The 22,429-nt window shown below is 41.6% G+C and overlaps 2 protein-coding genes across 4 annotated transcripts in view; both read left to right on the top strand.

The window, feature by feature from the left end:
* farp2 (FERM, RhoGEF and pleckstrin domain protein 2) overlaps positions 1–10,177 on the top strand; it is a 47,359-nt gene extending 37,182 nt beyond the window's left edge. For 2 of the 3 annotated variants that reach the window (XM_083767631.1, XM_083767630.1), the window contains exons 17-27: positions 376–457; positions 551–788; positions 1,324–1,454; positions 1,537–1,605; positions 1,920–2,009; positions 3,112–3,194; positions 3,363–3,481; positions 4,327–4,490; positions 5,916–6,023; positions 7,056–7,207; positions 7,747–10,177. In XM_083767631.1, coding sequence (XP_083623757.1) covers positions 376–457; positions 551–788; positions 1,324–1,454; positions 1,537–1,605; positions 1,920–2,009; positions 3,112–3,194; positions 3,363–3,481; positions 4,327–4,490; positions 5,916–6,023; positions 7,056–7,207; positions 7,747–7,879 — 1,369 coding nt within the window. In that variant the 3' untranslated portion in view covers positions 7,880–10,177. Of the gene's footprint in view, positions 1–375; positions 458–550; positions 789–1,323; positions 1,455–1,536; positions 1,606–1,919; positions 2,010–3,111; positions 3,195–3,362; positions 3,482–4,326; positions 4,491–5,158; positions 5,299–5,915; positions 6,024–7,055; positions 7,208–7,746 lie in introns of all 3 variants that reach the window. The other variant, XM_083767632.1, reaches the window with a different exon arrangement.
* A 4,554-nt stretch (positions 10,178–14,731) lies between these two features.
* boka (BCL2 family apoptosis regulator BOK a) lies at positions 14,732–22,001 on the top strand. Its single transcript, XM_083767267.1, has 4 exons — positions 14,732–15,190; positions 15,951–16,079; positions 19,379–19,542; positions 21,125–22,001. Exons 1-4 carry the CDS (start codon positions 14,968–14,970, stop codon positions 21,248–21,250), a joined length of 642 nt encoding a protein of 213 aa, XP_083623393.1. The 5' UTR covers positions 14,732–14,967; the 3' UTR covers positions 21,251–22,001.
* The last annotated feature ends 428 nt before the right edge of the window (positions 22,002–22,429 follow it).

The raw sequence follows: 22,429 nt of genomic DNA, 5'->3' as shown, positions 1-22,429 counted from the left end.
ATGGTTCCAAATTATTTAGTCACAAGCCCTTGTTTAATACTTTATTCAATATTTAGAGAACCCACAATTAACCGCTTTCACTTTTCAAAATGTTTCTAAAATAGCAGATCTACAATCTCACAACACATCACGATGATGAAGTGTGTTGTGAGCTTTTATATCTGCTATTTTTGCTACCTTTGCGTGACACTAGCATGACAAAATAGGCAACTATGTATTTTACAGGGAAACACTTAAAAAGTTTAAAATTTGTTTCTGTCCTACAGAATCAAATTTTAAACTCAGCTTCACCTTCACCTTCAGTTACGGTGAAGCTTATGATGATGACATTGAACACTGACTACATCTGTTCAAATATCAATCTGTTTCAACCAGGGAGGGACGCTCAAATGCTCACGTCAAAGGTGACTACCAAAGGATCGGTGATGTGATGCTGAGGAATATGTGCGCCCTAAAGGTGAGACCTCGACATGAAACGACTTGAGTACCACTGATATGCACAGGACAAAAAAAAGTGTTAATCGGCTTGAGTTGTATTCCACGTCATCAGGAATTCACCAGCTACCTCCAGAAACACGACGAGGTGTTGACGGAGCTGGAGAAAGCCTCCAAGAGGCTGAAGAAGCTGGAGACGGTCTACAAGGAGTTTGAGCTGCAGAAGGTGTGCTACCTGCCGCTCAACACCTTCCTGCTCAAGCCCATCCAGCGTCTGATGCACTACAAGCTCATCCTGGAGAGACTGTGCAAGCATTACTCACCCGACCACCCCGACCATGACGATTGCCAAGGTGAGACACTGCTAAACTTAAAACACCATATTTATCTTCCATAAACTGATCAATAGGACGGCTAATTTCAGCTGGTCTATTACCATTTACCGTTTTCTAAGAAGCCCACAACTGTCTATACATTTTTAATACATTTAGTATGTGTTATACCTATCATCTATAACACGTTAGAGAGAGAAATGCACTGTTACTTTAGAGGGGACACTAAGCTGTCATAAAGGTGCTATAGCATTCCACAAACACTCTCCATTATGGTTACAGAAAGCCTTGTGATGTTCATGAGAAATAGGTCGAGCTGCGAGCAATTGTGATACCTGACCTCATTGTGTGTGTGTGTGTGTATGTGTCTTAGTTTAGACATATTATTGGTCCGACTGTCATTAGACCGACAACCTACCTCAAACCCAACCATAACCGCAAGCACGGGAGAAGCACATGTCCGACTGTTTTTTCCCCATGTCAGTCCGTTGGTGTGTCTAATCTGCGTGTGTGTGTGGTTTTTTGTCAGCTTATGACTTGTGTTTTTCCCACACAGAGGCTCTGAAGGAGGTGGCTGAAATAGCCATTCAGCTCCAGAACAGTCTCATCCGCCTGGAAAACTTCCAGAAGCTCACAGAGCTGCAGAGAGACCTGATCGGTATTGAGAACCTGACCTCACCTGGCAGGGTGAGTGCAGTGGCCTGGTGCAGGACATAGGGGGTGTTTGCCAGCAGCTGGGCAAGACTAAAATTGCTCTTTGGTTTTGCAGGAGTTCATAAGAGAGGGCTGTTTGTACAAGCTCACTAAGAAAGGACTACAGCAACGGATGTTTTTCCTGGTGAGAGAACATCACACACACACACACAAATGTTTTGTGCCAGAGACGCCCAGAAGAGAAGTCTCACAAATGTTCCAAAGTAGCAGATGTGCAAGCTCGCAGCGTGGCACAAAGTGACACTGTGAGCTTGTATATCTGCTATTTTTGAGAAGCACACATTTTCTGAAAAATCTATGCTATATAGCTAAATTACCCGGCTTTAATGGGTTAATTTAACCGTTAAATATTAAAATGGACACACTCCAGATGTGTGCTGTGCACAGTATTTAAATAATTAATTTTATATCACTGTTGCCAAACACTTTTTCTCACAGTTCTCTGACATGCTCCTGTATACAAGCAAAGGTGTGACAGCAACCAATCAGTTCAAAGTCCATGGCCAGCTGCCCCTTCACGGCATGATTGTGAGTATAAGCACTAGTGACCTTCTAACCTTTGCCATGAAGCACGCATGTGGGTCAGTGCTGTATACAAGACCGATCTTCAAAGCAGTCAGAACAACAAATGAAACAGCCGGTACCTGAGCATTTTAACCACATATAATATAACCCTATATACTTAGTTGTGTTTACATATTGATGATTAATGCTTGTATCCTAGCACACAAAGCTTTTTTTGATTGCCTATTAGTCATAGTGAAACCAAGCAAACCGAATGGTCTGCAAGATGTTGTGGTAGGTAACGCGGCTTTAAAAGAAAATGGTCTGTGGTTGATTGTAGTTGTTGAGCACTTGGACGTGACTGCACTGACAATGAAGGAGGACCTTGGGTCCCCTAATGTCACATGTCTCTGCTTTACTCCCGGCTGCAGCTCATAGTTCTGGATGCTCCGGTAAGTATCGATTCCCCCCCAGCCACTTCCTCTCCCATGCTTGTGTAGACAGCATAAAAAATTAAAAACACACCTGTCTTGAGGTTGCTCAAGACAAGTCAGCCCTGACTCCTGTATTTCGTGACACCTGACTCCTATATTTTCCGGAAATTCATAAGAAATACAGGTTAACTTGAAAGAGGGGAATAAAGGGGAAATTCCTCTTAGTCATCTCAAGAGTGATCTTTACTTTAGTGTCTGCTTGGCTCTGACTATTGTCTACTTTTTCCCGATACTGAGCCAACATGAAGGCCTGTGCCAATTTCCCACTAAGGGAAGACAGACGGCCTCACCTTGCCTGGGGCCTTTGCCCCTTGGCTACTTGAATTCTATTTATTGCAGTCTGGTAGGTGTGTTTGGGTCCAAAGATGTGGGTGGGAGGCTGAGAAATAATTAATTGAACCCTTGTCAGTTTAGACACCCCTAGTAGAGTATCTTTGGCAGGTATTCCCCTGAACTGTTCTGCCTCATGTTTCCGTTTTTTTGTTCAATCCTTTGACCTTGGTGATACCTCCAGTGGTGGTCTGGGCAGTGTCTAAAGTGGGATGGGGGGGTAGCTTTCTGTGCCATGCTGGTGAGCGCTAACTGTGTCACCTATCCATCTCACTGTGAATTTCTCTTCTCTTGCTCTCCAGGTGGAGGAGAGTGAGAACGAGTGGTCTGTGCCACACTGCTTCACCATCTACTCTGCTCAGAGAACCATCGTAGTGGCTGCCAGGTACGAATATACAGCACGCACACACACATACACACACACACACACACAGACACACACATACTGTACACATACACACACACAGCTTTGTGTGTCTTGACAGCTTTTATACTTTACTAAATTACTACTGGTCAGTCAAAGTTGCGATCGTTCCACCTCCTCTGATTACAGCTCTAAGATGGAGATGGGGAAGTGGATCGAAGATTTAAACATGGCCATTGAGATGGCCAAGAAATCACAAGAGAAGGCAGACATCTTCCTGGACGACGGGCTCGGAGATCGCTCCAACAGTAAGAGCTTACTTTAACCTTTGTTTTGTTAGGTGTCCTTATAGAGTAGAAATTTGTTTATTGTGTAAATGTGAATGAATGATCCTATGTCATCACTGTAAAGTCTTCTGTATTAATTCAACTCTGAGAGTTCAGACTCTCAGAGTCAACTAGGACGATTGGCGAGTTCTTCTGCATGTGTTACATCCTTCCGGTCAAACTCTCACTGTCGGGTGAAAAGAAGCGACCGGACCTTGACGTCAAGTGTATGGGAGGAGACTTGTGGTTTTCTCTGCTCTCCATATTACCATGTATAGGAGCAAAGACAAGGACAAACAGGAGAACAAACTGCAACCAGGTGCTACGATCTGAGAACAATAACTGAAAGCACAATAGATCTGCTGAGAACTCAAAAAACAAGATGTACAAAAAAGAAAAGGTCAAAATTTCTTGACAAGGCTGGCATTCGTCAGGGGCCAGGGCTATGGTATTGCTAGTCACTTTTAAAGTATTTTTAAATGTAGGTCCTTTCCTTATTTTTTTGAGTGCTCGGATATATTCTAATCTGCAGTGACAAATTGACTAGCTAACACAGGAAACTAGGAATTGGCATAATGGCTAAATTGGTACAAAAATGAATTGTCAAAAAACAAAAAAGGATACAAAGGACCAACAATTCGGCTTGCTACGCTGCCTCTTGTTGGGCTAACCATAGTCTGGGTTGGCAGGACCCAAATATACTGTAATAGGCTCTGCTGAGTACATTTCCTTGTGGATGATCCCCACCATTCAGACCTACAGGCTCATCCCGTTCCCAGACACAACTCCCTCCCTCTTCCCAACCTCCCTCCCTTGCTTCCACCCAGGGTCGTCGGACGAGGTTTCTCTGGAGCAGGAGTCCGAGGACGACATGAACTCCTCCCGTACGTCACTGGACAAGCAGGCCCACCACCGTGCCAACACCACCATGCACGTGTGCTGGCATCGCAACACCAGCGTGTCCATGTCTGACCACAGCCTGGCTGTGGAGGTACTCCTCCTAATTCTGCCCACTATTGTGCCTGATTTATACTTTGTTGCGTATTGTGCCCTGAAAATGCAAGCTCACAATGCATTGCAACACACTGTGAGCAAAATTGTGCTCGCAACTAAGTATAAATCAAACACATGAAATACACGTAGTCACGTACCACTACTGGTAGTGATGGAATTGTGCCCATTTCGCAGAGGCAGTGTTGGTATTCCATTAGCACCAAGGTGTTAACGGAAGGGAAAAGGCTACTCTAGCCTGGGTGGAGTTTGTTTTCCTTCCTCCATTGGTTTGCTTAACCTCTAACCTCTCACCTCATCTGTCCCGTAATTGTCTTTGTCATATTTTTCCTAATTTCTGCTTTTTATCTTCCCCGCTGAAGCCGTTTCCCACATGGCTCTAACAAATGTTTCTCTCTGGTCTGTGTTCTTTTGTTCCAATGGTGAACCTATTTGAACGACGTGCTTGCATGAACTAGTATCTATGTGATTCTCTGACCATTCTCATTCAACAGACATTGGTGAACTTTTCTAACGACCACCTTTTATTTCCTTTTCGCTGTTCTGTCACTGAATTCTAACATGTTAACTCGCATTTCTTTCCCCTCCTGTCTTGTTTGTGCCACCTTTCTCTGGCTCTCTCTCTTTGTCTGGTGACTTTCATCTCAGTCTTCTGCTCGCCCGCCGTTTCACCAGAACTCCCCCCTCGCTATCTTCTGGGTCAGGGCCAGAGACCAAACACCATCACACATGTTTGCTGGTACCGAAACCAGAACCTCTCACTCACTGATTATCTGCAGATGATCCAGGTATTAGAACCATGGACCACCATGACACATTGCAGGTGCCATCACTGGACCACTCAATTTCAATGGAAAGCCTGGGGGTTTTTCTTTTGCTTTGTTCTTTGTTCTTTCTTTATTTTTTGCCTGGATGATGAAGCCCCCCTATAAATCAACCCTATTAACATTCAACACAAACAAATTACGATGAATATGTTTATAATAAAATGTATTTTTTGCACAGCCAAGTTAGCTAAGATAAGATCTTTATTGTCACTGTATGAAACATGCAATGATATTTTGTTTAGTGCAACCATAACACACAGTAGTATCAAGGACAAAGAAAGAAACACTGATGAGAGCTGTATATGTATCCCAAATGATATGTAAACCTTCCAGTATATTGGCTATTCAACTTTTGTATCTAAGCATTCTTGTTGCTCAAAATCACTCACTTCAATGAATTAAACTGAGTAAATTATAGCCATTCCAACCAACATTCTTTGTGCAACAAGAAATTATATCTCAACAATCCAAATAATTGTATTAGTATGTTGTCAGTTGTATTGAGTAACTTTATGTTGTGTACACATGTCTGTCAGTTGTGTTGAGTAACTATGTTGTGTGCACATCCCTGCTTTCAGAACCAGCTCTCAGGGTACCTCCTTCGGAAGTTCAAGAACAGCAACGGCTGGCAAAAGCTCTGGGTGGTCTTCACCAACTTCTGTTTGTTCTTCTACAAGACTCACCAGGTACTCTTACTGAATTAGTTTTTGTTTTTTTGTGGCTTTCGCCTTTATTTTATATATTTTATGGAGGGACAGACAGTAGGCTGACAGGAAATCGGGGGGAAGACATGCAGTAAAGGCCGTCGGGATCGGGAGTCGAACCCACGGCACACTGCCAGACTGGATTACCAGCCAAGGTGCCTGGACCACTCAGCCATGGCCCAGGCCACTCTTACTGATCTTGACATTCAGCATCTGTATTAACTTCTGCTCAGCCTTGCCTTGTGCAGATTAACCACTTAGTCCTATTTCATACTTTGATGGTGTAATTTCGAAAATAGCCAACTGCAATTATAATTTAAGCATTTAGTCAATTAAACGATAGTGTTTACTAGTGTACTAAACGTCATGCTATCTGTGACGGCAGACTGCTGGGCGAGTGCTGGAGCTTTGGCATGGGGGTCAGATCAACATGGAATCAATTCTGTACTGGCCATATATGGAGCGTGTCGTGAGTGTACAGGTTTGATGAACAAGTCGGCTCCATATATGGAGATATAAGGGTGGCACTGGGGGCAGTGTCTCAAGTGTACAGGGTTTGATGATGTCTGGCCATATTTGGAGTGTGACTTTAGTGTACAGGGTTTGATGAGGTCAGATCAACACATGGAATGTCAGAACCAGTCAGCTCCATATATGGAGATCTAAGGGTGATGAGGTCAGGCGTGTCACAAGGCCTGACATGCTGGTTTTCATAGTAAACTGCGGCCTACAGTCGCAATTAATATTCTTAGCTGTCGTTTAGCTGATTCTTAACATTTTGCTCATCTAAAGACTTAGCAACGGCTTGCTCGCTATTTGTTTGAAAATGATCGTTTAACTAAGTCTATGACATGTGCGAAATAGGGAAACCAGGTTAAGCATTTCGACTGTATAGTATAGTTTAGTTTTTTGGCTACATATTTTATAAATTGCATCAGAAATGAAAAGAAATATATTCTAACAATGAATCTTGAATGATATCTAACTGTGTAGTTCATGTTTCTTTGTGTCCAGGATGACTTCCCATTGGCCAGTCTCCCACTGCTGGGCTACACGGTGAGCACCCCCGGAGAGTCTGACAGCATTCACAAGGAATATGTCTTCAAGCTCCAGTTCAAGTCCCACGTCTACTTTTTCCGGGCGGAGAGCGAGTATACGTTTGAAAGGTACACCAAAAATACTCATTTACCATATTCCAGTTGGGCTGAAACTATCGATTATTTTCTTGGCGATTTTTCTCTTGATTACTTTTTACATTCATTTAATAATTGAGAAGCACGTAAAATATATATATCAAGGAATCGACACAGGAAAATTGATTCGTTTGATTGACCACTTCAACGCTATTATATCTTCGTCACACAATGCTGTTGTGCAAAAATGGCTGATCTACAAGCTCAGAACATCTGCATATAGATTTGTGCGTGCATGCCTAACTGATCTTGCAAATGGCTGGACCGATCGGCACCAAATGCCTTGTGCACAGTGCCAGGAAGTACCTAATTTATTTATTTTTCAAATATTTTTTTATCTTTTGAAATATTTAACTTGATCTCTGACCAGGCTGAAACCTTGCTTAAATTTGGAGTTATACACCACAGAAGAAGACTGGCTCCATATTGAAGCCACAGTGTTCCCAAGATCCACAAGATTTTTATTTTATTATAATTCTCTAAGCTGATGAACGCTGGCCGTCTCTTTACAGATGGATGGAGGTGATCAAGAGTGCAGCCAGCGCTACGGGGCGGATGAGCCTGCTCATTCCCAAAGGTCCTGTGGAGATTCCCAAAGGTCCTGTGGAGATTCCCAAAGGTCCTGTGGAGATCAACGGAAACTAGACTGAAACGTCTACAAGTCTTAGAGGCTGGGCCTCCAAGACGCTCAAAAACACTAATGTCCTGCTCGGAGTGGTCCTTTCGAAGTGAATCTTGGGTCTGGAAAACCAGAGTCTGGATCGATGCTGGCCGTTTTCTTAACATTTCAGGTGTTCTGTCCTCCAGTGGATTCTGTTTGGATAATGTACATTTTATTTTTTATCATGATGATGTAAAGTATAATTTTTTGTTCCATTATAGAAGATGTAGAGAATTGGGAGGCATGGACAATGCGGTCAGTTTCTATGTTTCTTTTGTTGTAACAGATAAACGGTAAAGTCTTGAGTGTTGTTTAACCACTTAAACCCTACAATATATACTACCCTATATACAAGGGGTCCCTTCCTTTTTTACCTCTACACCCAATCTCTTCTCCAACCTATAGACAAATGCAACACTAACTTCAACACTAACTTTACAAAGTTAGTGTTAGTCTGCTCAAACGTTACTCTTTTACCTGCTTTTTACTAACATCAGTCACTCTACCATTCAATGTAGTAGAAGACCTGCGAGTTTACACCGCAGATATGTCGTCTCCGCCTACAGGAAATACGTTTGCTGCGACCATGAGACCCGTTTCTGAATTCGTCTATATACACATTGTGAGCTTGTAGATTGCCGTTGATTGTTTGCCCCAGAAATATGATGCTATTCTAGGGTTCATGTGGTTAAATTAACACTGGAGAATTTGCTGTACAGTCAGGCTGGGTATTACATACACAGTACACACAGAATGATAAAATGGGAGGCTGGTGCTATTGTAATATGGGACCAACTTAAGTGCACAGGGTTTAAAATGGGGCATGGTGCTTGCTTTGAATAAGCTGACAGTATTATTGAAGGACTGCTCTCCTCATCACGACAGTGATATGGGGTATTTTTGAAAGGCGGTGACATACCATGACTGGTTACACAGCATGTTGAAAATGAAGGTTCTTATACAATGACAGGAATGTGTTCAATAGCTGGGTAATTGCTCTACTAGTGTTGGGTAGTGGCCCAGCTAACGTAACCTCCAACCCTTTTTAAAGGAGATTGAGGTGTGTCAAATTAAAAAAGGTGGTACAGTGGATGACAGTAGAAGGTTTGGGGTATGTTGAAAGGAATTGGGGGGTGGGGGGGGGGGGGGGGGCACGTAATCTATTTTCTGCTTTTTTATACTGGTGAATTTGTGGACTCATTGATGCCCATAAATTCAGAGTATTAAGCATAATTTGAGAGTATTTCTAGCAGGCTGTCTAATAAATGGTTTGTTTCCCCAAAAACAATGTAAGTTTAATCTGAGGCCTACTCTTTCTGGTTAATTGTCATGTTAAGAAACGGATAGTATGTTTGTCAAATTAGTACCAAAGCAGGACTGCTAAATAACACTACCAACCATGGACAAAGTTTCTCATGATTAATTTGTGAGGAACCTTAAAGGTCAGTAACTCTTAATATTGTATCACTCAGAACATGGTTCTCATGTCATGCTTCCAGATTTGATCAGTCCTGAATGATACAAGTTCTGCTACACTCATTCCTTTAACGTGGCATACTGTACTATTAAAAACATTTATCCTGTTCTGATTAACACGGGGATCGTGACATTAGCAAAACACTACGCAGTGTTTATCAGTCTAAAATCTACGATTGACTTTAACATCACAAGAGCATATTTGAAAAGGTGTTGTGTTCCAAGGATTTATGATGTGATAATGTCTTGCTGTGTAAGTTGAACTACAGGCCTTGAGAGTATAGGTGATAGGAGATCAAAAGCCTGATTTATACAAGTTGGTTGCGCAATTTGTGTTGGCACTGAAAATGGCAGATCTACGACAGGTTGTGAGCTTGTCGATCTGCTATTATCAGTGCAAGAAACCAGTGGGCAGCTAGGTGATGACCTGACTACCGTAGGTCTGAGATGACGGTCTCCAAACATGTCTTTCTCAGTTCATTAGTGCACTACATGGAGGCATTTTGTAAAAGAAAAATTATGAAGACTGGAATCTTTATGTGCGTGGGTGTATGTGTGTGTGTGTGTGTGTGTGTGTGTGTCAGCAGTCTTCCTGTCTGAACTTCTACCTGCCTTTGGAACTTTTAACAGAAGGGCTTCTCTAAATACCTGATTATAAACCTATTAAGTTCTCTCTGTGATGGAGATGTGTGGCTCTTACCCAGTCCAAATCATATGTTACTCCTATTTATTGTGTACAATGTCATTGGTCCCCCCCTTGTAGTCATGTTATTGCATTTGAAAGCTTAACAAATAAAAAAATAACCTTTCAGTCACAGTTTTGTCTTCACTCTGACTCATAAATGTATTGATTTGTGCTTTCCAGACATGACAAAGCTAAAGTCCCGGGTTAGTGTACTGTATTGTATGCTGGACCTATGGAGGAACTAATGTGTTAGTCTGGTAAACCACTCCCCCTTGAAAACATTTAATTTCTTCCCCGCAGAATGAAATGAAAGTGTGTTGGTTGGAGTGTGAATGCGTAGAACTTGATACTGTGGTACACTCCATCTCTGCTCTTATACAGCAGGTATAGGCCTACAAGATTTGTTATCGGGATTAGGCTGGTTGGCAGATGGAGTGATTGCACACTGACAGTTGATTTGTACCCTGCTTATCAGGAAGAATCACAGGACAGAAAATGGTTAAAAGGGGACTTCTCCAAAACCACCCTATTACTAATTGTGATTCCTGTTTTAAGTCATATTTTGTCACAGTAGTGTTTAGTCTACTGCATGTAATGTATGACTAGCCTTGGCACATGATTTGTTTAAATAAAATGTTTATCCTGTCTTGAACTCGGACAGAAGTGAAAAGACTTTGATCAAAATGTACTGATGAAATGTATCTTTGGTCTTAATGTCAAGGTGGTGCACCTGCAGGTGATGTTGGCATAATACTATGCCATATTTTTTCTGCACATGAGCAGAAATAAACGGGAGTCCCATAGCAGGGAATTCCTCAGGCATGTCCCAACAGCAGCATTTCTATTGTTAACTAGACTGGGTGTGGGAGATTTGCAAATGCCAACATCTCTGCTACTGTATACGGTACAAAAGAAAAACGTTTAACAAGGTTATACTGAGAAGGTGTGTGTTCAAGAGCTGTTGTCTTTCTGGTATGTGTAAATGCAAAGTTTAGTTTCATTGTGCTAAACACCAAACATTGTTGTAAATGCATGATCTCATGCTCTGCCAGTTGTGCTCTTTTATTTGCATACATATCACCACACCAAGTCAAGAGAGTCGGAAGGCCTAGTTCTTGACAAATGGCCTATTAAGCTGATAATAAATCAAACTAGAACTGCACTCTGTCGAGTGCATACTTGCTTGTTGCACACTAGTAGGCCATAAATGGCCTACTAGTGCGCAAGCAGAGCGCGCAAGTACTTTCGACCGCTACAAACTGTCAAATCTCAGTTTCTCTGTGAAGGAACATTTGAAATGTTGATTAGGTTTAACTATTTGCTACCTACCTACTTTATGCATGTTACGTAATGACTACTTGTGCCTGATATGGCAGTGGTGCCAGATTACATACATGTATACATAAGAGCATTACCTTTAATTCTCCCAACACTAAAACATATCGTCATTACGTCACCATCGAAAACCAATTACACTCTGGCATTGGGTCCTTTAATCCACATCTTTATTACGTCATCATTGAGAGCTAGTTATACATGTATGTATAGGCTACTATGTATATGTATGTATATGTAATTTGTAAGTTGATTAGCGGTATATTTTATGTTTACGTCATCATTGAGAGCTAGTTATACATATATATGTAATAATTTGTAAGTTGATTAGCGGTATACTGTGGTTACTTTGCGCCAAAAACCGTCCCAGCCAACCCGCCACTTTTGATGCGTATGCAAATAAAACAGCTAATTGTGCCTGATTTGCTGGGACCAGATTACATACATGACCATATTTCTTACGTCATCATTGAGAGCTAGTCATACATATACTATATATATGTAATTTGTAAGTTGATTAGCGGTATACTGTGGTTACTTTGCGACAAAATCCGTCCCAGCCAACCCGCCACTTTTGATGAGTATGCAAATAAAACAGCAAATTGTGCCTGATTTGCTGGGACCAGGTTACATACATGTATACACAGGAACATTACCTTTAATCCTCCCAACACTAAAACATATCGTCATTACGTCACAATCGAAGACCAATTATACACTCTGGCATTGGGTCCTTTAATCCACATATTTCTTACGTCATCATTGAGAGCTAGTTATACATATAGGCCTATACACACCATGTACTCTGGTCCCAGCAAATCAGGCACAATTTGCTATTTTATTTTACAAATTACATATATATAGTATATGTATGACTAAGCTCTCAATGATGACGTAAGACATATGTCAGGCACAATTTGCTCTTTTATTTGCATACATCAAAAGTGGCGGGTTGGCTGGGACGTGCATACGGACCGGGCAAAACTATTACTTGCGCGCTCTGCTTGGCAAGTAACAATTAAATATAGGCCTTCTGATTTTGACAGCACACCACAAAATTTTGTAAATTTGAAATAAAGAAATATAGTGGAACAAAAAGTAACATGTTATGAGGCAGGTAATGGTTATATAGGCCTAGATAATTTTACATAGCTATATAGCTTCCTATTGTATTATATGTATAATACAATAGGAAAGATTTATCCCCTCTATTGTGTTTAATTCAATAGAAGAGATTCATCAAGTTATTGGAAATTGCACACAATGTTCATGTTACATTATGGAACCTCACATGCAGGGACTGCTGATTGAATACTTTATTAGCAGTTTGCAGAAATAAAACTCAGGAAAGTAAAGTTAAATACAAGGTCTGCTATAAGAGGATTTAAAACCCAAGAAATCCTATGTCTTGTGTCCATTGGGGTCCTTCATATTCAATTCATTCTGAATGGGGAGAATACTCCTGGCTAAATTTGAAAAATGTTCCTTTTGTTTTCCTTTTTTACACCGTGGTTCTAAGGGGGTCTTCTTCCAGGGACCCTCTGGGTTCCTTTTTGGTGTTCCAAAATAGGACTATAACTTGAGTGTACAAATGAAATGGAATTGGAACCAGGTGTTATCTCGCCAACTGCAGGTTGAAAAGACCCTCAGCTCTGAACTCGGTAGAATCTGCACCTGGCTCGCTGATAACAAACTATCCTTACACCTGGGAAAAACTGAATCCATCCTCTTCGGATCAAATAGTAAACTCAGCAAGGCAGATGGCTTCTTGGTTAGAGTGGGTGACAATATTATCACACGAAAAGATGAAATTACCTACCTAGGTTCCATCCTGGAGGCCAATCTTTCCGGTGATAAAATGGCCACCAACGTAATCAAAAAAGTCAATCAAAGAACAAGATTCCTTTACAGGATCTCCTCACTGGTCAGCAAAAACACCTTGAAGACCTTAACAGGAGCCCTCGTACAAGGTTTCTTTGACTATGCATCCACCTCTTGGTACCACAGCACCTCAAAGGCCCTTAAAACAAGGCTCCAGACCTCCCAAAACAAACTGGTCAGGCTCCTACTTGGCCTCACCCCCCGAACCCACCTCACCCCTGCCCACTTTGACAGGCTGGGATGGCTTAGGGTCGACGACAGAGTACAGCATCTTGCAATGGGTCTGGTCCACAAGATTCGATACACCACCAAGATACCCATGTACCTGTCTAAATACTTCCTTAATGTAAACGAAGTCCACACCCACAACACCAGAGGGAGTGCAACAAACCATGTACAACCCAGATTCGGCACAAACAAGGGACTAAATTCTTTTCGCTCCTATGCCACCAAAATGTGGAACGCCCTACCAACAGTCATTAAGACATGTGAATCCCTTGACTCCTTCAAAACCGCTCTCAAAGGGCACCTACGGATGGCTGCAATTCGAAACTGGCCTCTGTAAAATCTGAATCCCCCCCACCCCCCCATTTTCCCTCACTGTATATTGTATCTTTTCCCTTTTTTGTTCCCCATATGATGAATTCCTGTTCTGTACTTTAGCTACATAGAAATGTCTATTTGTATGTCTCTAAATGTCTGTAGGCCTATGTCTTTAAATGTTTTGATGAATTGAACAATGTGGACCCTGTTGTAAACAAGTGTAATGCTTAATTGGGTCGTCCACTCACAGTTGACAGTCTTTGTATTGAGTTTGTGCTTAAAATGTACTGTAAATTCTACAAACTGTTAATAAATATTTCAATCAATCAATTAAAAAAAGCCTCGGTATTTGACATTAAAACGTTTGAGAATCACTGGTTTAGAAAAACAATCTGCGATGTGGACCACATCATAGAGTTAAGCCTGGTCGAGGCGGGGACAGGTTTATCTCCGCCTTTAGACCACAGCATGAGTGTCCATAGAAGGAGACGTTGCCAGACTCCGTAGAATAGTTTTGCGCGTAACAGATTGACCTAAAATCTGTAGCCAAATTATAGCAGCTTCATTAATCAATCTGTAGCCAAATTATAGCAGCTTCATTAATCAATCTGTAGCCAAATTATAGCAGCTTCATTAATCAAAGCGATGTTTGAAGTATAAAAACATGAACAAAAATTGCTTTCGGACGTTTTTTATCGTTTAGCGCGTTGAAGAAAGTATAATAAAAAAGAGGGTAAGTTTCACTTTTCCAATATTATGATACAATGTAGGCTACATAATGTAGGCTATGCTCTTGTTTATGCCGATACGATTCGATATCTAGACCAATAAGGTCTAATGTTGATCAAGCTGTTTTTATTCCTCGTCTAGCCTATACTAAATGTTAATAGGCTACTTTCTATTGCAGCCATGCCTGCGGCTCATTGAATTTGAAGACCTTGGAAAGCTGTCCAGAGATCTAAACCAGGTCTAATCCATCCGTAGTCCGTGTGTGTTCTCATGCTGGACAACATTCTCTGAAAAGTCATCATCTGCCAAGGGGAGGTCTGGTCAGTGCTTGGTGAAGTGCGACCTCCATACACGGCGATTAAGGAGGAGACGTATAGGTCGTTTGGGGGGGTTGACCAATAAATATGCACCGCTGAACGGGGCATGGAGATGCTGCGTCGCTCATCAGTGTTTGCGGCTGAAGTGATGGACGTATTCGACCGCTCACCCACCGACAAGGAGCTCGTATCGCAGGCCAAGGCTCTATGCAGGGACTACATCCACTCCAGACTGAACCGTGCTGGGATAGGCTGGTCCAAACCTGAGCATGGACTGTCCGCATCAGGTGGCACCATTGGAGAAATATCGTCGGTGCTTCTTTGGCTGGGTATGTGATCATGATTGCCTGGCCTACAGCACTGGTTAGCAGTGGTCCGTTAATTTGATTGTTATTCTGTGTGTGTGTGGGGGGGGGGGGGGGGGTTGTGTGTGTGTGTGTGTGTGTGTGTGTGTGTGTGTGTGTGTGTGTGTGTGTCAGTGTGTGTGTGTGTGTGTGTGTGTGTGTGTGTGTGTGTGTGTGTGTGCGTGTGCGTGTCAAGTTTGGTGTTCTAGCCTGCATTTTCAAAATCACCCAGTTTTCAAGAGTTTTCTTCTTTTTTGGAAATATCACATCTACAAGCTCACAACATACTTGTTGAGCTTGTAGATCAGCTATTAAACAGTGTAAACAGGCGTGTTAACTACCTTGCTGGGTCTGGGGACTCTCTGGGATCTATACCTGATCCCTGCCCTCCCTTGGCCTATGTAGTGATGGATGGCCTTCATAAGCATATTCGCAACATGATAGATTCTACAAAGGTTTTATCAACCTGCAGGCAGTTGACAGTAGACACAATCTTATCCAAGACAATAAGATAATATATTAAAAAAAACGATAACCTAATAAATAAGTTATAACTCTATAATTTAAATATATGGAGAACTCCATTCCAGTATAGCTAAGAATGATACATTGTTAAATATATCTACTTTGATTAATATGTAAACATCTATGAATAAGTTTTATAAAAATCTTTAAGACCATGTCACCCAGGCAATGTATTATGAATATCACTTATATCAGCTCATAATTGTTTTGTTTTGACCAGGCGATGAGTTGGAGTACCTACGTCCCAACATTTATCGTAATGTGGCTCGGCAGCTCAATATCACAGTGGCATCAGAAAGCGTGGTTTCCGATGCCTTCCTGGCAGTGGCTGCAGATATATTCTCCACAGGTACAATTTTCAAATATGCATGCAGACAGTTTTATTTTTTTGCTTTTAGAGGTAAAGCTCTTCATCTTTGCCACATTGGATTGGTAGGGTAGGCTACAACAATACATTTGATTGGATAGAGAAATATATACATATTAGATATGTCCATCCACCATATTAGTTCAATCTAATGATAATATGCTCACACACACACACACACACACACACACACACACACACACACACACACACACACACACACACACACACACACACACACACACTGGTTAATTGAAAAAAAACTTTCTGCTTGTGATGTGTAGGCTACATTTTCAAAGTGGCTATGTGTGCCAGTGCATTTTTTTTTTGTGTTTTTTTGCCCCTATGCTCATTTCATTTCTGGTTTGCGCACATTTTGAACTTAACAAATGCAGCACAGCCGATTGCGCCCTTAGAAGCTCATTGTTTTGCTTTAATTTAGACAGGAGAAACTGCAGTCCTTCACCCAACTCCAGCAACAATACTGAATGTTGAGGCTTTAAGATGGACAAAGTAATTCAGACCACAGAGTGGACAGCAACACCTCTTTGTTAATCCAACTCGAGAGAGGGGTAACATTTTACCACTGTCTAGAGTTGAATTAACACAGAGGATTTTTGTTGTGTAGTGTACTGTATACACAACACAATCCTATGTTAATCCTGTGCAGTTCTCTTCACATGGAGTGGACGTACTGTAATTGAGCCTAAGGGAGACAAACAAAATAGATCCCTTTTTTGACAGGTTCAATGTTTGCTTTACTTGGAGGAAAAGGAACAAACACATGTGCACACAAAGACACAGCTGAACAACACTGTATCCAAACTAAACCACCGATGTGGAAAGAAAGCTTGCACACTGCAATCCTGTGTGTTTTGCTTAACTAGCCAATCTACAAACTTACAACATGCATCGTGGTGTTCCACCACGTTGTGTGAACAGATCTCCTATTTTGGGTGTACGACACAATCGTGCGACAAAGCACCAAATCAGGCTTTAGAGGGACGTTTGTTCTGCTATTGTTCCCTTTGCAGGAAAAGAGCTTGTACAGTGAACATGTCTGTCTGCCCCATATTAGGTTAAATGTTCCCGGAGTGTGGTCATTACACACAGTTAAGTCCCCACCCAGTGAGTTCACTCATCAGCACACTCCTTTCCTCAGGGAATACAGTCACAAAGCACTCCGCTCCATGGGCAACTATACCATAAGCCTGGCTTATGGCATAAGGGGTGACTGCAAACCAAAGGGAACAGGCTGGTGTACGATAATACGAAATGCCATACAAAATATGACGTTATAGAGTGGCTTTATGCATTTTTCACTGAATTAAACTAACCATAACTGCCAACCACTTAAACCATATATAATTAGTTGACTGAGCCCCCCAGGCATCTATACTACGTCCGCCCCTTTTTTCTCTCAACACAAAATCTCACAGTGTGAAGTGAATGGTGCAACTCCGTGTGGGGGTCCCCGGGGGGTCTGCGGAAGTTCCAGACCCACAGGAACACGGCCAGGGTGCCGGCCCGGTTACGGCGAGCCGCCCCGCTTCCGAAACGGTCGAGAAATGACAGTTACCATGTGAGGGTCCCTGGGGGGTCCCCGGAACATCCAGATTCCCAGGAATGTGGCCAGGGGGCTGGCCCGGTTCTGGAGAGCCGCCCGCGTCCGAAACGGTCGAGAAATGACAGAGTTATCAACCAAGCTATTTTCGTACTTGGACAGACAGACCCAGGGACAGACCCATGCCATTACACACATAGCTGTGTAATGGAGTGGTTGTACCACTCAACAACAGCTACATTGTGTGTTTGTAGATCGGTTATTTCTGAGCAGTGCTAACCGCTCCAACACGTGACTATGTGTGTAGCATTAGTCTAGCATGTTGTTAGTCTGCACGGTTACTGTGGTCGTCATCATACATTATCATCATGATAAAAAGGTGTCGCTCACTGATTTCTTTATGAATGTTCTCCCCAGAATATATGGACGCTATAGGGTTCATGTGGTTATATTCCCAGCTTACTGACACATTCTTTCAACTATTTATAGTACTCTGTTTGAACATGTTTGTACTATTTTATGCATAATATAGCCTACTGTACAATGGCAGTGGTTTAAATTCATACATTTGGATTGACAGCTTAGCTAAGCATAGAGTTCACCATCTAGAGAGGAAGTCCTGAAAAGGAGTAGATTATATAACCACAGACTTGTTCGATGAGTAAAACAAACAAACGTCAGTGTGTTCTCCACACTGTAATGTGTCCTTATGCACGGGCAACAGCAGAGGATGTCAGTGAATGGGTTATCTGCACCAATGCAGATAGCCTCATTATAACTTTGCAGCAAATTGCTGGTCTACATGCTCACAACATGCTGCATTGTGTGATGTGTTGTGAGCCTGTAGATCTGCCATTCCACTGGATTTTCGACCCCCAGAGTAGGAATGCTAGGGTTCAAGTGATTATCAATGTTGAAATATGTTGAAAAATATGTGCAGTTGTTACTATGTGCTGTACAATATGTGCTATAATAAGTATTCAAACTTGAAGTTAACTCATCCACGTAGTATCCTGTAATAAGCACAGTGGAACCATCTGGTGTTAGCAAAGCAGAGATACATTTGGTATCAGTTACATACTGGCAGTCCTTGTAACAAAACGTTCAGACGAGGAATCTTAGAGTGAAAAAACATCTTCAGTTGAACAAAATTACTTTGTAAACAAGTCAGTTGAAGGTTGAAGCACACTAAAACAGAGGCATCACAGGCCATTAAACAAGGAGAAAACAAAGAGAAACAACAGAATCATCATTTATCTAACTTTGTGAACCAAAGGATGACTATTCTAAATTATAGATGGAAATGAGACAATTTGTATGTGATGGATGTTTACAATATCAGACTTAACCTTAGATGGTGTGTTAGATAAAGGCATTACTAACATGTAGGTTCATTCTGGAAAAAATTACCTGATGACTGATCTAACAGAAGAATGCATTCTGGTTACTTCAAGCTTTGTTCCTGAGGTTTCGTCTTTGTCTCTAGAGAAAGGCAGGTTGGCCGCTGCTGGGGGTTATATAACTCTAAGACAGTGCTTTCCAAATCCTTGGAAGGCCAAAAGCTGAGACCCCCATCACGTGTGCACAGTACACGCACGTTTCTCAGACAAGTTTAGATCAAACAATGTTAAGTACTTCACAATGATGTTCCAATAGCTATGTTTTGTTGTACTGACTATAAGTCTTGTAACTTGTTGCATCTCTCATCTGTTCCCAGGTGTGACTTGGGGAAAGGTAGTTTCTCTGTATGCCGTGGCAGGAGCCTTGGCAGTGGACTGTGTCCGGCATGGCCACCCAGCCATGGTCCATACCATTGTAGACTGCATGGGGGAGTTTGTCCGCAAGAGTCTGACCTCCTGGTTGAAAAGGAGAGGGGGCTGGGTAAGGGGAAGTTAGATTGTTGCTTTTCGCTTTCACATTTTCATTATTAGTTTAACTTCTTGAACCCTATCTGTGTGCCTATTCTGGGCATGTCATTATAGGTTAATATTAACATTTTCAAATTTTTCAAAACAAGATTTTTCAAAATGCATTTAGAAAAAGATAGCACAACATGCCATGATGCGATACATGCAATTTGTACATAAACTATTTACAAATAGCCAAAGTATAAAACAGCCTAGGGCTTAAGGGCTATCCACACCAACACCATAATGCTAACTATACCATTCACTTTTGTCATTGTTATAGTTGTGGTGTGGACTTGAATTAGAATTATATTTAAAACAATATATTTTAATTAAAATCCTTGGTGTGAAAGGCACTTAAGAGTTACAGGATAGTTTGTACAACCAGCTATAATATGCCTCCACACATAATCAGTAGGTCTTACCCTCCACACATAAAACAGAGGTTGTCCCCAATTTCAATTATATACAGTATGTGTTCAAATTAATGCCAGCTCATTGATCATCTTTACTTTGGGCAATCTATAAGAAAGCAGTGCATGAACACCTGACCTTCATTTAGGTCTATTGGGCATTATAAGCCTAAAAACTTAATAAAACAACAACTTTAGTTGTGATCTTCAAAAATCAACTGTGGAAAATGAGAGGCGCATGAGCTCAGGCAGAAAAGGACTGGAAAAGTGCCTCTCTCTGTCCATGTTTCGCTCTGTTGGCACTGCATAAAAGTGAACAAAAGCTCTTGTAATGATGCTTAAATGGTGCATTTGGGGGGAATGCACAAAATAACTGAAACTAGTCAGTCCACCGGGTGGACCGGGTGCCCTGTCTCTCTGCCTCATGTTTGTTTACTCTCGCAGATAATTAGGATGTCACAAAATGGGACACAATGCCTTGTATAACCGACATCCCGGGTGATGAATAAGAGACCTATTTTCTGGGGATAATTATAATGTGTGATCTGTGAGCGCATGTAATCTTTGCACGTAAGAGTTGTGATGGTAGCACGTACCACAGTTACTTAACTATTAAACAACTTATGAGCTTAAAAGGGATCGTTTAGATTGGGCAGCTGGACAAAAGTTTTAGCACTTATTTCTCAGTACATTCTTCTTTTATATGGTTGCATCTAAAAATCTCCCAACCGTTTAAGTGGTTTTCTGAAATATGTTCTGTTGAGGTTGAGTCAATACAGTCATGCCAGTGTTGTCTTTGGCGTTGGAATTGCATATTTGTGGACTAGTTGCATAGCAATAGTGTGTGACTTAGCCGAATGCGAACGAAAATAGTAGCCTGGGTACCGAGGCTACTTGTGACTAAATAATAACTATATTGGATCCATTGGAACACACATTTGTTTTTCCATTTCCTGAAAAGTAACAGCTGTTTCTGGACGACTATATCAAATAATAACTCAATTGTTACCATTAAAATGCTTTGTCCATGGCTCTGTCTACTGACCCACTTATGAGGTTCCACATGCAAAACTCTACCATTGTATTATATTATTAATTATTAATAGAGGTTCTAAATGTATGCCTTTTCCTTTGCCAACCCAGGTGGATGTAACGAAATGTGTGGTGAATACTGACCCCAGCTTCCATTCCCACTGGTTGGTGTCTGTCGTCTGTGCCTGTGGACACTACTTGAAGGCCATGGTGTTTTATCTCCTCCGGGAAAAGTGAAAGATGTGATTTGATACGCTACAAACAGATTATTGGCCAGCTGTAGTCTCCCTCACCAACATAGTACAACCCCGCCCCATTGAAGAAGTAACCACTGCCTTGGCTTGGATATGTTTACACTTGAGGACATTTGCACTGAGCCTACATGAATGATCACCCTTCACAGACGACATGGATTTAGCCTAATCTCCTCGGCTTCACATGCTAGACTAGAGTATGTATTTATTGATGTTATTAATATTATGACGCACTCACTCAATGATATTCAAGCATTAGTTCATTAGGTCACATGCTCGGTGTATTGTGTGTCAGAGACTTTTTTAACTAGGCACTGAGAATTTAGGCCTATTCTCTTTTCCAGACTTTATTAAATTGGATACTGGCTGCCTGAAGCTGAGATTTGCTCTCCTAGTGGTAGAAATGGTAATTATGGGGAATGGTAATTAAAGCTTTTACAGCTTAATTTATGAACACGGAAACAATAAAAACAAGATTTCATACAATCTAAAAGTTAAAACAGCAATAATCAAAACAATGCACAATACCAAATCAGATTAATAAACACACAGATATACCAGTAAGACGCATCCGCCTCGTTGATGGCAGACTGCTGGGCGAGCGAGCGCTGGTGCTTTGACATGGGGGGTCAGATCAACATGGAAAGAATTCTGTACTGGCCATATAAGGAGCATGTCTTTAGTGTACAGGGTTTGATGAGGTCAGATCAACATAATGGAATGTCAGAACAGGTCAGCTCCATATATGGAGATCTAAGGGTGGTAACGGGGACTTTCTCTTGAGTGTACAGGGTTTGATGAGGGCCCAGGTAGGGCCGAGCCTTAATTTTCTGGCCTGTTGAGAACTACTGTTCGCCGGCTGCCGGGCGCAACTGCACTACTAACTTTAGTAATAACGTCTACAGTTTCAATGGACAGGTATCAGTCAAAAGGGAGACATCGAAGAGCCTATAGGAAGTTTGGATTGGGAAGGACATATGGAATGTCAGGTTCTGACATATATCCATATATGGAGATCTAAGGGTTTGAGGTTTGAGGTCAGATGTGGAGTTGCTGGCCAATATTGATGACATCAGGGATATCCATATATGGGCTTAATTGCGACAGCAGATCGCATTTACTATGACATCAGATGTCATAGTGATGTCACGAGACCTGGGAA

The sequence above is a fragment of the Protomyctophum parallelum genome, assembly GCF_964188405.1.
Source record: "Protomyctophum parallelum genome assembly, chromosome: 6".
NCBI lineage: Eukaryota > Metazoa > Chordata > Actinopteri > Myctophiformes > Myctophidae > Protomyctophum > Protomyctophum parallelum.
This window is presented reverse-complemented; position numbering and strand designations above follow the sequence as displayed.